Here is a 16,966-nt window from a genome sequence, read left to right as displayed (position 1 = left end):
ATGTTGACTCTTATATTATGTACAGAATAAGACAGATTATGTAATTCTTTATAAAAGAAAAGAATAGAAGGAACCTGTTTTATTAAAACTTAGTTTAGTAATGATGAAAAAAGCCTTAGATAATTAAACTTAATTATTGATCACTTAGGATAGGAAACCGAAGAGCAATAGGAAGATTCAGAAGTCATATTGGGAGACTATGATGAACAGTTTGGCAATAGCACTTCCGGCAAACTCTTCATTATGATAGATCTCCATGCTGAGGTCGAGCTCGATTTCTTGAGGTCCTTGGATGCTCTTGGTCATGACTAGGACCGCTTGGAATGGCGCTGGTTTTCTCAGAGCGAAGCAGGACTCGGTAGCTCGGGTCACACCAGGTGGGGCCCTGGCGTCTATCAATGCCATACTGAATTGTACTGTGGAGTCTGCCCAATGGGCTCCACGCATCGTAAATAATTCCAATTGCCCACTCGATGGGATTGGATACATGCTTACAAAACTTATGTAGTTGTATGAGTAATGTGCCGGGATCCGGTAACACGCAAGGTCACCCATGTTGCAGTACCTCGACGTCCTCACGCAACGACTAAAATAATAATTGAGCCATTTTTTGTAAAGGTGAATAATTTTCAATCGAAGAAATGGAATTAAAATTCAGAATCGAATTTACTTTTTCTTTTGTGGATCTTTTTGATATCCTGGAGGACAGTTGATACGATTGCAACGAAAACCACCCCTGAGATTCTGACAGTTATCGTCCTCACCTCTGCATACTCTTCCACTCTCGCACTCATCGATATCTGAAAGTTGACAAAGTCTCATTGAAATTTTCAAATGGTAAGTATACAAGAGACCGCTTTTCGACGAAACTATTGTGGGCGTAGCCAACTATAATGATGCCATACTTTGCTCCAATTACTCAGTGGGTCAAGAGCGGACCAGTTTACACTCTGGTATTCATCAAATTACGCAAATACCAAATGCATTCTGTCGTCTCTCTAGTTCAAGCTTACCAAAGCAAATCTAACCACCTTACTCCCACAGTTAACAATAACTGGATGACACGACTATAGCAAAAAATCAAGAAACTAATATAATTAAGGAATTATTAATAAAACTACTGTCTCATTGATATGTTATATATATTAACTTAATAGATAAATTCCAAAATCTAAAAATACCTTGGCAGATTCGTCCATCCTCACTAATCTTATATCCATCTGGACACTTGCAGGCATAGCTTCCGGGGGTATTCTCGCAAATTCCAATGCACAAATTATTGTTCTTGAACTCGGTGCACTCATCAATATCAGTACAAGACCTGTTATCACTGTGGAGTCTGAAACCTCTGTCACAGGCACAGCGATAGCCTCCTAAGAGATTCAGACAATTTTGCTGACAAAGTCCTGGAATTTTACATTCGTCGATATCCTGACAAGCGGTACCACCAGGCAAATCGACGTTCTCGAATCCTTTCTCACAAACGCATTTATAAGATCCCTGGGTGTTCTCGCATTTGCTGTTATATCCACAAATTTTTCCAGCATACAAACTGCACTCGTCGATGTCAATACAATTCTTTCCAACCGAGTCTAGCGTGTGTCCTGGTGGACATGAACATAGATACGCCCCCGGCCTATTCTCGCATGTCTGTTTAGGCCCACATTCGTGACTTCCGTCGGAGCATTCGTCAATATCCTCGCAACGGTTCCCGCTTGTGTCCAGTTTGTATCCAGGACTACAAAGCACTGCTGGAGCGCACCTGTAAAATTTTCAATAGCGATAAACAAAAGAAAAATTACTCTTAACTATATACCTTTAATTAATATTTAAAACATTTGACCTATAGGATCCGATGGTATTGGTACACCGCATGATACCACATATTCTTGGTTGTCTCCGGCACTCGTCAATGTCGATGCAGTAAGATCCTTCTTCTGAGAGTTCAAGGCCATGAGGACAGCTTACCCCTAGCCTGGAGCTGACAGTGGGTAATGTTCGAGGTATTGGGGTTGTGGTAGTTGTCATTGTCGTCGTTGTAGTCGTAGTTGTTTTATGAGATAAAGCAGCTGTCGGTCGCGTTCGATCTGACCTTGGCGCTTTATCGCACCTATAAGAGCCAAGCGTATTTCTGCAATTATATCCCTCACCGCAATCGTGGGTACCTACAAGAATACCGATAATCTAAATAATTAAGAAACAATCTCAATATTACTGCTGGCTAATATAGAATTATTTTTTCACCTAAAAGGCATTCATCATCATCCTCGCAAATTTCAGTAGCTGCATTCAAGGTGTATCCTGTTCCACAGGGTAAAAATCTCACGCATGTGTAACTGCCTACTGTGTTGTCACAGCGTTGAGTCGACAAGCAACCATTGTCCTGTTTATAGTAACGATAAAAGGTGCTTCAAGAAACTTCACCATCACGAAAATCGGTTCAGCAACCATTTTCATCAGTATTACAGAACAATAGTATCATTACCGGCAATTGACACTCGTTGATATCGACACAAGCCCGAGTAAGATTATCCCTCCTGAAACCAATTTTGCACTTGCAGGAGAAACTTCCAATGACATTGACACAATTTTCATTGCTACTGCAAGCTCCAGGTATATCCTTGCACTCGTCCACATCGACGCATCCTCTGTTCCTGACGTATCTCGTGCCAACCTGGCACTTATGGTCGGCCGGTGCCGGGAGTGGTGGGGTTGACGGCCTCCTCGGTACTGGCCTTGGTGCCCTTGAACAACTGTAACCACCCGGCTGGTTGTAGCAAATTTCCCCGTCCCCGCAACTGTCCAACTTTTCTGAACACTCGTCAACGTCTGAAAAGCAAATGCAGTATGATACGAAGAAAGCATGTGACCTCTCCAACGCGATAATCTGTCTAATTGTCTATCGTAGCAAGAAAATGGGTTAATGATCGACAATTTGCCAGAAGCCTCTTCGCTAGCATTGTTCAAATTAAATTAGCGATCAGCGGAAGCGAATGATCAAAGCGCATTTCTACATTTAGATCGGCTGAAAAAACAAAGCCCAAACTCTCGTTAGCTCTCATTATTTCTATTATTAAAATCTCTCCTTCTCTCGAAAATGCATGCTTCCTTGAATTGAATTAAAGGAAATTGGAAGGAGAGCTTTCATAGCTTTTAGTTACCAGAACATCTTCTCAGCTCAGAATTGTATTTGTAACCAGAAGGGCAGGCTGGTTTTTGTCGTGGTTTCTGGTTGGAGAACCAGTATCTCTCGCACCTAAAAATTATCTAATTTATTAATCATTCGAGAGAATTTATTAACACACCAATGATAGAGTAGTGCTGGTGTGTAGTGTAATTCAGCAAAATTTGTTACTTGTATCTGCCAGGCAGGTTTACGCAAAGTTCTCCACGGGGATCACAGGTGTAATTTCCGGTTGCACACTCGTCGATATCGACACACTGGTTTGTTCTTATGGAAAATTCGAAGCCCGGGGGACAACGAGGTTTTCTAATTATACACTCGTAGCCACCTTCACGATTCGAGCAATACTCGTGAAACTCCTGTCTACACCTGTGCAATTTTTCTTCGCATTCGTCAATGTCCAAGCAATTTCCAATCGTTCCGTCGTATCTCTTCTCCCTCTCAAATCCTTTTGGGCAATCTAATAAAATTTGACACTCGAAGGACCCTGGTGTATTCACGCAGGTATGCGTCTAAAAAGTCAATCATATAAATCTTAATTATCACATTATATTAGAGATACAAGTGGATGAACATATATTCAGAAAATTCTTCTCCTTAATATTAATTTATAACGAAAAGTACCATGGTTACTGCTAATAATGGACAAAACTTGTCACTTTACAGGTAAGTGAAAAATTATTTACATAGTGTGTTGAATATATAGAATACAAATAAGATCTACCTGGGGACAGCTGTGTCTCCCAAGGTGGCACTCGTTGACATCCTGACAACCTTTGGTCAGAAGATTAAAGTACCAGCCGGAAGTACAGATATCTGTGCATTTGTAACTACCAGGAGTATTGGTGCAACGTTCGTGTTCTCTGCATTTGGGACCTTCGTTACATTCATCTTTATCGACGCATTGGCCATTTACCAAATGGTAACCAGAACGACACGAATCCAGATCCTCGTTGTAAATGGGATATTTCTCCACTGATCTCGTATTTATTTCACTTTCTACGTTATTATCTACCTCTGGTCTCACTGTGGCTATCAATGACGTCTCATTTGGCGAATTCATCGATGACGTCATTCTCCCATCCGTCGACTTTACCAATACCATTGGCCTCTCGCATTTATACGAACCTTCGACGTTCATGCAGTGTTCACCAGACTTACAAACTTGTGGGCCTAACGCACATTCGTTGATATCTGTAACCAGGTAACAAATTCTAAACTCTGCATTTAAACAGACATCAAATAGACCCAATGTCTCACCCTCACAGATCCCCGATTTTCGGTCATAAGCGAATCCCTGCTCGCAGATGACGTCACATTCATAAGCTCCATCGGTATTTCTGCATCGTTCGTTTTCGGAGCATCCGTCGATATTTTCCACGCATTCATCAACATCTGAACAGGTCAAACTGGATGTAATTATTATAATGTTATCCGTAGAGATGAATACACGGTTGAATTTTACCTTGACAAGCATGAATAGTGGAATTAAATTTGAACCCAGCAGGGCAATTTTTGGCTCCCTTCATCGTCATGCATTTAAAGCTCCCTTGCGTGTTAACGCAGACCTCTTTTTCTCCCCGACAAACTTTTGGCATAACGACGCATTCGTCTATATCTGGAAGATTATAGACACATCGTTAATAAATCAATTAGAGGTTCGAACAAGAATAAAATATATGTAAATCATGAATTTTGTTTTTGTTTCTTTTTTTAAATACTTGCCAGTGCAAGCTATCACGATTCGGCTCCACTCGTATCCTGGCGGGCACTCCTCGCTGTAGCGTGACCGGAAGTGGTCCTTCTTCTTAGCGGGCTCCATGCAAACGTACGAGCCAATCGTGTTAGCGCAATATCCACTCCCACAGATTTCTTTCTCGCTTTCATCGGCGCACTCATCCATGTCTGCTTGTTTTTTTTCGTGAATTTTGCGTTTCGCAAATGAGCGTGCGGTTTTATATGCGTGAGTGAAAATAAGCGGCCATTTACAAAAGACAAAAGCATTTAGCGCTTATCGGATTAAAATTCGACACAATATTAATAATTTTATACACACATATGTATATATATACACTGTATATCCTCGCAAAGCAACGGAGAAATATAAGGAAGCCATTGTTAGATAAGCAGTCTATATAGGAAAGTTTATCGGTGTATGATATACGAATATTTGCTCGAATACCACCAGATGCAAATTTATCAGCTATTTTTCTCTTATCACATTCCTCCCTTCCTCTATTCAAATATTTGAATGATTTAATCAAATCTATATGATTACTGTTAAAATGTTGGTAAACTGAGTGTATTGCACAAGCTGGGTTTAGCATATAGAATTTAGAAAATAATTTTTTGGATTTTGGAAACGTTCGATTCGCATGTAACATATTTACCGTCGCAAACTTGCGATGCAGCATTGTATTTATAACCAGAGGGACACCTGGCCTGAGAATCCCCGTCGGGGCTAGAGTTGCTGAAACTGGGCGTATTCGAGGAATCCAAGGTCGTCCTGGATTTTTGACGACAAGTTTTTCCATCCTCGAGAAGCTCGAAACCCTCCCTACAAGCGCAATGATAGGAGCCTTGCGTGGGAATGCAAATGTCAGCACACAACAGTCCCTTCATGAGTTGACAAATATCGTCTATCACTGCAAAAATATTATCCTTTCATAGATTCCACCTTGATCGTTTGGCGAAATACATTTTTGTAAACAGTTTTATACTAACAAGGAGTTGGAATCGATGGCGAGTAACTGGTGGCATCTGAGGGGAAGTCAGAGATCGTCGTTGATGATGAAGAATATGGGGAGGATGCTGAAGAGTACTCCGAGGATGCTGAAGGGAATTGCGAAGATGACGAAGACTCCGGCGAGGATAGTGAAGATGGTGAAGAATCCGGAGAATAAGTCGAGGATGAAGATGACGAAGTTCCAGTGGAGCTAAAATCTTCGCTACTGCTGGAATACTCGGCAGTGGACAAGGTAGTTGGCAAAGCTTCCTTGCAGCACTCCAAAAACGCTGGATCCCAAGGACTTCCAAAGTTAAAGGAAAATGAGCAGCCTCTACCCATCGCTCCAGTCAAGATTCCTTTGAAAAATTCCAAATCACTCTTACAAAAATATGAAAAAAAAAAAAAAATCCTGAATATTGTATCAATAAATTCGCGAATAAATATCGCATGCCGTATAAATTCTCCCAACACTGTGCTAATTCATTTCAAGCACCCAAAGTAGCCACGATTTTTTCCAAGTATTTATTCTTGAATTAATTTATACCATACTCGAGGCGTTCCCGAATCTCGAGCACTCGAAGCATCAATGATCTTAGTACTCGGAGCGTAAAATAAAATTTGCAAATACCAAGTTTGCAGCCTTCGCAGCAGTCGCGATGATAATCTCCCCTGTCGGAGTTTCTGAATCTGTTAAAGGAATTTGTTGCGTTGCTTTTGTTGTTATTGTTGTTACCAAGGGAAGTACAATCAAGGCCAGCACGAGCATCGTCTTTTCCTCGTTTGCACTGCTGCTCGCGGTACGCCTTGGTGCAACAAATGTCTACAGCTTCCAAGCACAGTCCTTGTTCCACCCTTGGCACCCCACTCACGGGACCGCTGAATTTTTCGCATCGTAAACCCTCCGTTGCCCAACTTGTCCCCAGCTTGCAACATTTTTCAAACTGATCCTTCATCTGGCTCATCACCCATCCTGCAAACATTTGATTCATAACCATCAAAATTCTCTGTGCAATTTTGCAAAACCAAACGTCTTAACAACTACACTATTAACGATATCAAATTTACACCAGGTTCTTCTCCCAATTTTACATTCTTTTGCACGAACTCTTCGCAAACTTTAGATTTGGGAGAATATAGTGTCGCATTATTTGCGAATTAAGACGCTGAGCGGTAAAAAAGAAAAAAGAAAGAAGAGAATAAAAATCAGTGCAAGGACAATTCAGCGATTGCCGGAGATGATTCTAATTCTAATATAGGACTTCTTTCATGTTTGCAGAGAGTTTATGCAATCTTGTCGAAAAACCACCGGAGCGTTTTCGGTTGGATCCTCCTCGGGGAGTTGGGTGAAATCTCGTAAATAAATTAAACTTTATCTCCGACGACCTAGATACAGCCAAGAGAGACTGGTCTCTCTCTCTCTCTCTCTCTCTCTCTCTAAATCTCTGCTGCCAGGTCTCGTCTCTATCGGAGAGAATCGAGGGTAAATATTGACGGAAACTCCACCCGGAAGTTCTTGAAAACTGTCTAGTTGTCATCCGCTCGTGATTTGTCACCTCGTGAAATTCCCAAATGACTTTCCGTCTGATTTCGCGCAAGAGAACTCGCGTCAACAATTTTCTAAAATAGGTTTCCCTCGAAATTGAAAGAGAGAGAGAGAGAGAGAAATTAATGGTGTGAAATATGAATAATACAATGGATGAAAAATTAAGAGAAAAATTGTTGCTCTTACCTGTTTGCAGGAGGACGAGAGTCCAGAGGATGCAGTGTCGCGACCGACACATGTTTCTTCTAATTTGGAAAATCGTTTTACGGTGGTTGAAGCGTAGCGCGGAGAGGAATAAACGAGGAGCGTGGTAATTCCTGGAACGGAAGGATCGAATTTAGGGATGAAACGCTTTTTGAAGAATGGAGCGGCGCTTTGGACGAAGACCGAAGGCGCATTGAAGTCTTGTACCGTCGACCGAGTTGGTTTTCTTCTGCTCTTGCACCTTCCTCCACTTTCCCCTCTCTCCTCCATCCCATGCGACATCGCATTACCCTCCCTTCGCAGCTTCCACATCCGCAGCCGTCCGTTTCTCCTTCTCCTCCGCCGCTGACAGCAGATTTTGCTCGCTACCAGCTTCTCCCCTTTGTCATACCGAAAAATCCACCTGCGCACAAAAGACTAACATCTCTTAGAGAATTACAATGATGTAAAGAAATTCTATACAAAAATACAAAATATTCATTTTCACGTGTTCGCGCGATTGCACAATTTAAGTTTTAACTAAATAAATATTAATTTCCTTTCGCTTTGTTCATTTCAATAAGAATTAAACATTCTTTTGTTACACACACACATATATATATATATTGTATTAATTTATATCTCGTTGGAAAGAGGATATAGAGAGGAAGGATTTTGTCAGAGAGAAGTTTTTTGAATGATGTAGAGAGCGTGTGTAAAAAAAAGAACGGGAGGAAGTTGTGCTGGCCGTGACACGCGCAATGCGGAGAGAAAAGCACATGGCGAGCTGTAATTGAGCCTTGGACAGCCAGGGGCTTTGTAAAAAAATTTTACTCACTTTTGCCCTCGACACTCTCATGGTATCCGCGTGGTGTAAAACTGATTCGCTCTATCGAGTCACTCTCTTCCTCTACCCTCTTTCAATGAAGAGGAATCTTAGAGAATATATTCCATCTCTTCTCTTTGTTTTTTCTCTTCATATTTATTTCAAATATTCTGTATTTATTTATACCTTGTGCTTTCATTTATCATACTGCGATAAGAAAATCATTTTAATATTTTTTCATCTAGATCCTCCATTATTAAATTGGAGGAACAAATTTGATGGTTTATAGAAAATGGCATGTTTTATTCAAGAGAGAATTTTAAATACTATTTTATAATAAAATATAAGAATTTTATCATATTTAATTAGACAAACGGAAAAATTCATGATTAAAATCAACGGTGGATGATTCTTTAAATTTGTATATATAAACGTACATCCATGCAAAGTTATGTCCGAGTTTCTCAGGGTGTTTTCACGAATATTATCTAATCGAGGATTGAATAAAATGCATTGTACAAGGTCGGCAGGAAGTTACGTAAACACGTGTTGAAGAAAAATGGGTCAGTGAAATAGTGCAAACACAAAAAAAAAAACTCTTTTTTTACCGCTTTACCCCTGCTCAAATTGGAGAATAATGGAGCAACTGTTTCAAACACTAAATGGGTTGAAGATCGCGTGGATTTTTCCAAGCAAACAAATCGAACGAAACATTGGTGTAATAAATAGAGTACAGAAAATGGAAAAGAGAAAAGGCCAAGTCGTTTATCATGAATTATGCATCATTTGACGCATTATAGCAAATGTTGTATTTCTATACACAGGCTCTTAACAAAATTTTTAAATTACAAAATGTATGGGAGAGTGTCTTTCGCTCAACATTCTCATCGTAATAAATCTTATATGTAAAATTGATGGCGATTATTTTCCGTTCGATAAAAGATATTTCTGTCGTAGTACCACGATCAGAGAATACTTTTGAATGACTCATGATTGACTCGTGCATTAAAATCAATTAAAAAATTCTATTCGGGCTCCTCGCCATCGGCATCTAAAATAATCATATTGAAAATTATAATTGTTTGCCAAGATTTTAATAAAAAAGAAAATACTAATTCGCGACAATTACCTTCGTCTACTAACAGATCATCCTCCTCGCCTCCTCCATCTTCTTCATCGTTCACAGCCTCCTCCTCTTCTTCATCTTCATCATCCACACTATCCTCGACGACGACTATGCTATCATCACCTTCCTCTCCTTCTCCTCCTTCGTCACCCTCCTCGCCTGCCACATCTTCGTCGTCTTCTTCGTCTGTCTCATCCAGCTCCTCCCCATCAACTTCGATACCTTCTATACCCTCAATTCCATTCTCAACGTCCATGTCTGGTGCCAAGTAATACTAGAATGCCAGATTCATTTTTAATCCATTAATATTTAAAAAGAGCCATATACTTCTCGTTTTGACTATTTCTTACCTGTAATGGATTGGGCCACATATCATCTTTGATTAGCTCGGCTATATCATCGGAACTGGGGTCTCCATGATCCGTAAACCAATCAAAAAATGACCTATGCTTAAGACCCCGTTTACGTCCTTTAAGTGGTGTTTTAGACTTTGATCTTTTTGTTAAATCCCCACCATCTTTCCAACGTATAGCTGTGCTTTGAGATGCTGGATCTCCTGCGAAACAGCAGGAGATTCATTGGAACCGAGGTTTTGTGTACTTACACACAATTTGCTAAAAAGATATATCAAATGCAAAATTACATAAAATAATGACTCACCGGAAGAACCTAGATGAAACTCTTTCGTAAGAGTTTTATTCTCAAAGTAAGGATTCTCTTCAAAGTGAAAATTGATTCTATAACCAGATTTAATGTCCTCGAACTCCTCAACCTCCAATTTATTTAGGTACCGAAGAGCGTCCTCTTCATCCTCCTCCAGTATTTCAGCTATTTCCTTATTATTAACAAACTAAGTACATGTTAAGAAAAACTTTTCGAAAAAGGAAGCATATATGATATTTGACATTATAAGGTACCTAAATTCTAAACAAAGGAGAAATAGAATCGAAAAGGAAAAGCATAAAAAGATGAGATGAAAATTAAATGCATTAAGTTTGTAGCTGTAGTTGGAGGAGAGGGAAAATAGGATTTATGATAATGGAGAGATATAATTTAGGTTCAGTTACTATGAATAAGGGATTTAAGTTAAGATGATAAAAAGTTTAACAATATACGGTTATGTGCAAAATATAGATATAAGTAACGAAGATGGCGGCGTGCACCGGTGGACGCCGGCATAGCCGGGAAACGTCAAATTCTTGCCGTGATACGGGATTGTCGTTTAAAAGATCGCAGTATGATGAAAAGGATACAGCGGTTACCCAGAAATTCGGTATCCTCTTGATAATCTCGTTACGCTTTTGGAAGTAGGGCTTGCGCAGCTTATTATACTTTTTTTCAACTTCTAGAATCTCATCGCTAGCTTTCTCGTTTAAACCGTCGATTTGATTCTGACAGCCGTCAATCTCCTCGAGAGTCTTTTGAATTTCAATATCGAAATCTCTGGTAGATTCTGTCGCTTCTCCGGATCCAGGATCTTCGTGTTCCTTGGCCTTTTTATTAGGCGAAGCCATTGTCGAACGTGCACCTTTCTCAGCTCTCACTCTTCCTTTTTTTTCTTCAATTCCCCCCTCACTCACTCTGCTTTCTGTCTTTCTTCCCTTCTCTCTCTCTCTCTCTCTCTCTCTCTCTTTGCTTGTTTATTTCCCGTTTAACCCGCGTTCCTCCACCTGGACCAGCCGCCCTTTTTATTATCAAAGATCTCGTATACCATAAACAAAACTTTTTAACGCAGAAGATTCTTCAATGAAGAACGGGAAACGGGGTGCAAAATTGTCCGAAATATATTTAGGGTGCCCTCCCCAAGGGTGCGTTGATTCCAATTGGTTTGGTGTTCATAAAACTCTCTCTCTCTCAGCAAATCTTTACTCGTTATACTAATTTAATACTCATTACTGTTATTACGATTCATTACCTCGATCAATGCAAAACACGTACATACATTACATATATTACACACAAAACTGTATAAAAGGTCTTCGGTTGACTCATGCTTAAAGGTATATAAATAATATTAGGAATAAAATTTTTATAGAATTGTTCAACTAACCATTAATTAAAACTTTATTCAGAATTAAAGATTTCTTACTTTGAACGGTTCGAAGGCTTCTTTCTTGAATTACACAAGAAATAATGTCCACGTTCCAAATCCTTAGCGCTAAGGTAGCGCTGTATCATGATTGGTCAATTGAATCAATTTGAACACAATCATGATACGTAATGCCTACACGCAGCCATATGATGAACAACCCTAAAACGCGGTTCCTAAATACATCGAGAGGACGCCATACATGCCGGTGAGAAATCAAGATGGTGATTGGTGGCCTTTTCAATCTTCTCACCGTGCTCTGCTAAATGAATGACTGCGAGTACTCTGGAACTGGAACTCTCTACCCTATTTACAGCTTAGTACAGTAGTAGCACTGCTGAAGATGGCGGACTTGGCGACCTTGGATATGATAGAAGAAGATGCCGCTGATTTGCAGTTTCCAAAAGGTATGGCATTGTTTATTGCTGTGTACACCAATATTGTTTACAAGTAAATACAGTTTGGACAACCTTAATTTGTGTGTGTGGAATTAACACTTTGTCTTCAGTCTTGGCGAGAGAGGGGCTTAAGGGCGGGGGACTGGAATGCTATATTATTAAGGCAAAATTTATTTCTATGTAAATATTATTTATCTCTAAACTGTGTTGGCCTCAGTATGGTATTTAATGGTATGAAAAAATAAGGTCACAAAGTCTAAAGTAATGATTTTATACTTTCAGACTGCCCATCGAGTAGAATGGACAAGTTTGGACATGAAGTAGAGCTCGAGGTGTCAGTCTTAAAGGAGGAAATCCTTACTTCAGACTCTACATGTTTTGTATGCAAAACTGAATTGAAAGAACCTTATGTGCATTGCGCAATTTGCACGGGAGTAGATATTTGTCCTCCCTGTTTTGCAAATGGATGTGAAAAGGACGTGCATAAAAATAGCCACGACTATGTTATTGTTAAAAATGAATTTCCTCTGATCGATGGAAGTGGTTGGACGGCTAGACAAGAGTTAGAGCTGTTAAAGGTTATCCAGGATTGTGGGTTTGGTAATTGGATAGATGTGGCAAAAAGGATAGAAGGAAAATCTATGGAGGAATGCAAGTTACATTATTTACAGTATTATATTGATAACCAGAGTTTACCCGGATTGCCAAAAATCAAAGAGACTAGAGCCAGCTTATTTGGCTCTGAACCAATCCCTTATTTATTTAAAATACAAGATCTAGAAGAGCCTCCAAGATTTTCTACAAACACAGTAAATTCCAGGTTACTAGCAGGGTATAATGCAGCAAGATCTGATTTTGAAATAAATTTTGATAATCATGCAGAACTACTTGTTTCAAATTTGAAATACGATGAATTTGATCCTGTGGATCCAGATTTTAAGTTAGGAACTGAATTGCAAGCAACTATTGTTAAAGTATACAACAATAGATTGAGAGAGCGTGCAAGGAGAAGAAAGATAATTCGTAGTCACGGCTTGATAGCAATTAGAAGGACTATGTCATGGATACAACGATACGAATCAACAATTTCAAGAGTATTTTCCGAGAGACTGTTAGTATTTATGCAGCTTGTCAATGGAATGGATTTTGATTACTTAATGGAAGGGCTTCATCATGCAGGAGAGCTTAAAAATTATATTAATAAACTACTTGAATTTCGCATTAATGGCTTGAAAAGATTTCACAATGTTAGGATGTTTCAAGCATTAACAAAATTAAGGCAAGAGAATGAACGTGAAAGGAAGCAATATTTAAACAATCCAGAATACAGTTGGAGGGGCATTTTACCAAGCTGTGCAAGTAATTGTAGCATGCCAATAGTTGCCATAAATCAAAGAAAAGCTGCTCCCCCGCTAGTGATAAAAGGTCTACCTGGATATGAGAAGCTTACTGCCGAAGAAAAAGAGCTTTGCTCCGTAACAAGAATTATACCTGCCAGCTATCTGGACTTTAAGCATATCCTTATTTCTGAGAATAAGAAAAGTGGAAGCTTGAGATTGGCCCAAGCTCGAGTGTTATTGAAAATTGATGTTAATAAAACAAGAAAAATTTATGATTTTTTATCAGAGCATGGATACATTAATAAACCTCAATAAGTTGAGGCACATTTCAGTGTTACAAGGTGTATGGAAACGATTGTTTGCGCGATTGGTAAACAACATTATGATATTTTGAAACTGAAAACTCTCTATAGACCGATGCGAATATATTGTGTGCGAATATATTAATTATTAGGATAATTTTTAGAAATATTACAAAAACTTATATTAGAAACTAAATTGATAGAGTTCAACTTTGATAAAAAAGTAGCGATAATATTATTAAATGTTAAGATACTTTGTAAATCATTTATGCATAGATTTGATGTAAGAATAATTTGCTTAGAATTCGAGAATGCAGATACGCTGTTGATATCAGAAGTTTCCATGTTGCTGGAGCATAGGAAAGCACAAAACGAGTCAGCGGAAGAGGAGCAAGAGTTTTCTGAAGTTTTCATGAAAACTTTAACGTACACGAATCGTTTCCGAAGATTTAAGAATAAGGAAACGATAGCAGCTGTTCGAAAGTACGCATTCAAGTAAACGATCTAATGTAGTTGTTGTATAAGCATTTAAAATGTACGAGCTTTATATTCATATGATTAATATTTATCTTATAGCTTATTAATGCAGAAGAAATTGCACAAATTTGAGCTTGCATCATTAGCCAATCTCTGCCCGGAAACTCCCGAGGAAGCAAAAGCTTTAATTCCAAGTTTAGAAGGTCGACTGGAGGATGAAGAACTCAGAACAATATTGGACGACATACAAACCAAGAGATCATTGCAGTACTAAGAAAATTTATTTTGTCATACTTTTCTACTTTTATAGCATACATTTTAATTTTAAGACCCGAATATACGGAGAAAAATGAATAGCACTTTCTACTATATTTTATGATGGTAACTTTAGGGCACATGGAGAATTGTGATAATTATTATAAGACGAATAAACTACATTTTACTAGACACTCGTAAATTTTCCTGTAATTATTGTGTACGGTACTGTACTGTATATGAATTATTACCGGAATCCTTGATGTGTCCTAAAGTTACTATAAAATATAGTAGAAAGTTGTATTTTATTTTTCTCTGTGTGTACCTTTTAAAGAAGAATCGTTGAAAGGAGGATTAATTAAAAGATTTACAGAGTCTGTATAAAATTGGAATAAATTATATTATTTATTTAAAAATTATCCGCGTAATGTTTGTAGACTTGAATTAATGGCTGTTTATTAATCGATTGACAGTAACATGAGTTATATATGGAAGAAAGCACGTGACGCAATGGACAATTTATAGATGACTTTTGGTCACGTAAGGTATCAAAAGAATTGGTTGGATCTCGACGGGAAGTACATATGGAAGTAGTCAAAGAGCTAGACGTCTTTTCCGCGCCGCGTCGAGGCACTGTCTCTATACACAGCAAGTTGGACCGCCGTAAGCAGAAGATTGGTTTTGTCGAATGAATCATGGATTGGCATGATTTTGACTAGCATCTGATCGAGTATATTTTTAAATTGTAAAATGGGGTGGTTGCGAATGAGTGATTTTAATAATGTTTTCGAGTAGTTGATTTATTTTTTGTTGGTATGGATGTAAGGGTGACTTTTTGAGAAAATGAATCGGAGAAAATAAGGGTTAAATGAGATATAGGTGGATGAGAAAGAAGGAATACTCTGTAGAATTATGTTGGGATATTACGAGCAAAGCACAATGATAATTCGTGGTATCGTATAGATACGTACTATTATTCAGTACTCGTATATTACGGTATATACACGCATAAATGTAAAGAAGTATTGAAAAGTAAGAAGAAATAAGGGGGTCAATGAAGAAGAATACGATAAAAAGGAAAGCAGCGAGCGAAGCAGGTAAAGTGGGCCCGTAGCGAAGCTGATGGGACGATAATGAGTGGCGGCGCGAGAAGTCATTCTCGCGTGTATAGAGCCAGCTGCATATACAAGCCGTAATGTGCGGCTGTTGTTGCTATACGATTGCTCTTACTTTTTCTTTAGTCTGTAGCAAATTACTAGGCTTATGCGGCTGAGTAGAATAAAAATCTCAATATTTTCTCGCTCCTTATTCATTTTTCTTTATTTCGCTCTCGTTTTCGCGTTCCTCCTGGTCGACCGCGCGTCGACCCTTTTTTATTCCATAAATTGGATTTTAAAAATTTTCCCTATAAATAGATGTGCGGCGAGACGGGCGCGAACGAACCAAACGTCTCCTATGTAATTTCTTTTTATCGTATATACGCGTATATAGCAAATATATATAGCGCTTGGAAGATTGAGAGAACGTGGCAACGCGGTGGCAGCGCGTACCAAATTTAGTCCTGGAACGTTTTAGGAACGTTTCTGACACTATCTTGCACACGCACAAAGACACGTGCAGCCTGGTGAGATTTAGTGCGCTTTATATATCGATAATTACTTGTGTATCGACAGAATGCTCTACATGCATCAATTGCTGTATGTACGCAGGTGATTGATGGAGAAAGGAAGCTTTTGGAAAATTCAGCCAATACGCGAGTGATGGATCGATCCGAAACGGGATCAATGCCGTGGCAGTTTTGTAAGTATGGTAAACGGGTTCGCGAGTTGGAGTTGGAGTTGGAGTTGTGGAGCGGGAAAGTGATTGGCGGACTATGAATATATACTGGCTAGCTAGCGAGCGAACGTTCGCCTCGGCACTTGCGAGCATGTGACGTTTTGCGGGATAGTGCCAATTAAAACGTTTCGCGTGACTCGCCAGACTGAAATTCTGACGGAGACGGAACGAGATGGACGCGCGCCACATCCGTGCCACACGAATGCTTATCACGAATCAATGATATATATATATATATATAAGCAACTATTATACATATACATATATCGGAAATGATGAAAATTAGATGAATCGTGGGAAGATGGTAAAAAGTGCGTTTAACGATGGGGCTCGGGGTGTCGAAGAAGAGAAGAATAACAGCAAGTTTCTCCGGATGGTGAGACGACAACGACAACGACAACGACAACGACAACGCCTACGCCAACACCAACGTCAAGAGGTGCAAGGCTTTATTGGTTCTCAATCTATTTGGGTGAATAGCTCGACTGCATGCAGCTGAAAGGAAGGGCGGTTCTTATCTAGCATAACAGTATGCTTTCTTGGGCCAATCGAATGGGGCTAAAAGCAATTTCATTCCAAGACGAGGAAGATTGCAAAGCTTTCTCACCATTTATATTCGAAACAATGCGTACGATAGCCAAACCTTCTTTAAAGTCAACGATGCAATATCTAAGCCAGA

The 16,966-nt window shown here is 39.2% G+C and overlaps 3 protein-coding genes across 4 annotated transcripts; 1 reads left to right on the top strand and 2 right to left on the bottom strand.

The window, feature by feature from the left end:
* Positions 1 to 64: 64 nt before the first annotated feature.
* On the bottom strand, positions 65 to 8,027 carry LOC136783181 (fibrillin-2-like). Its single transcript, XM_066743107.1, has 17 exons — positions 7,867 to 8,027; positions 7,642 to 7,772; positions 6,541 to 6,882; positions 5,909 to 6,268; positions 5,575 to 5,829; positions 4,910 to 5,089; positions 4,650 to 4,802; positions 4,445 to 4,579; positions 3,909 to 4,378; positions 3,356 to 3,696; positions 3,162 to 3,256; positions 2,486 to 2,829; positions 2,245 to 2,383; positions 1,844 to 2,165; positions 1,182 to 1,762; positions 671 to 800; positions 65 to 586 (listed from the first exon to the last, which is right to left on the bottom strand). The coding sequence occupies exons 1-17, from the start codon at positions 7,944 to 7,946 to the stop codon at positions 178 to 180; spliced, it is 4,467 nt and encodes a 1,488-aa protein (XP_066599204.1). The 5' UTR covers positions 7,947 to 8,027; the 3' UTR covers positions 65 to 177.
* Positions 8,028 to 9,234: 1,207 nt separating this feature from the next.
* Set (NAP domain-containing protein SET) lies at positions 9,235 to 11,268 on the bottom strand. 2 transcript variants are annotated; one of them, XM_066743111.1, is made up of 5 exons: positions 10,844 to 11,268; positions 10,251 to 10,440; positions 9,941 to 10,146; positions 9,594 to 9,864; positions 9,235 to 9,515 (listed from the first exon to the last, which is right to left on the bottom strand). In XM_066743111.1, exons 1-5 carry the CDS (start codon positions 11,102 to 11,104, stop codon positions 9,490 to 9,492), a joined length of 954 nt encoding a protein of 317 aa, XP_066599208.1. In that variant the 5' UTR covers positions 11,105 to 11,268; the 3' UTR covers positions 9,235 to 9,489. The 2 variants fall into 2 exon arrangements, with proteins under 2 accessions (XP_066599208.1, XP_066599209.1); XM_066743112.1 differs by having other exon boundaries at positions 9,941 to 10,137; positions 10,844 to 11,267.
* Positions 11,269 to 11,452: 184 nt separating this feature from the next.
* On the top strand, positions 11,453 to 14,162 carry Ada2a (Transcriptional adapter 2A). The gene is made up of 3 exons (XM_066743110.1): positions 11,453 to 12,086; positions 12,360 to 13,787; positions 14,022 to 14,162. The coding sequence occupies exons 1-2, from the start codon at positions 12,023 to 12,025 to the stop codon at positions 13,730 to 13,732; spliced, it is 1,437 nt and encodes a 478-aa protein (XP_066599207.1). The 5' UTR covers positions 11,453 to 12,022; the 3' UTR covers positions 13,733 to 13,787; positions 14,022 to 14,162.
* The last annotated feature ends 2,804 nt before the right edge of the window (positions 14,163 to 16,966 follow it).

The sequence above is a fragment of the Prorops nasuta genome, unplaced genomic scaffold, assembly GCF_024137725.1.
Source record: "Prorops nasuta isolate Cenicafe-Biocafe unplaced genomic scaffold, Cenicafe_Pnas_1.2 PNAS00032, whole genome shotgun sequence".
Classification (NCBI taxonomy): Eukaryota; Metazoa; Arthropoda; class Insecta; order Hymenoptera; family Bethylidae; genus Prorops; species Prorops nasuta.
The sequence above is the reverse complement of the archived record's forward strand: the minus strand, read 5'-3'. Positions and strand labels throughout refer to the sequence as shown.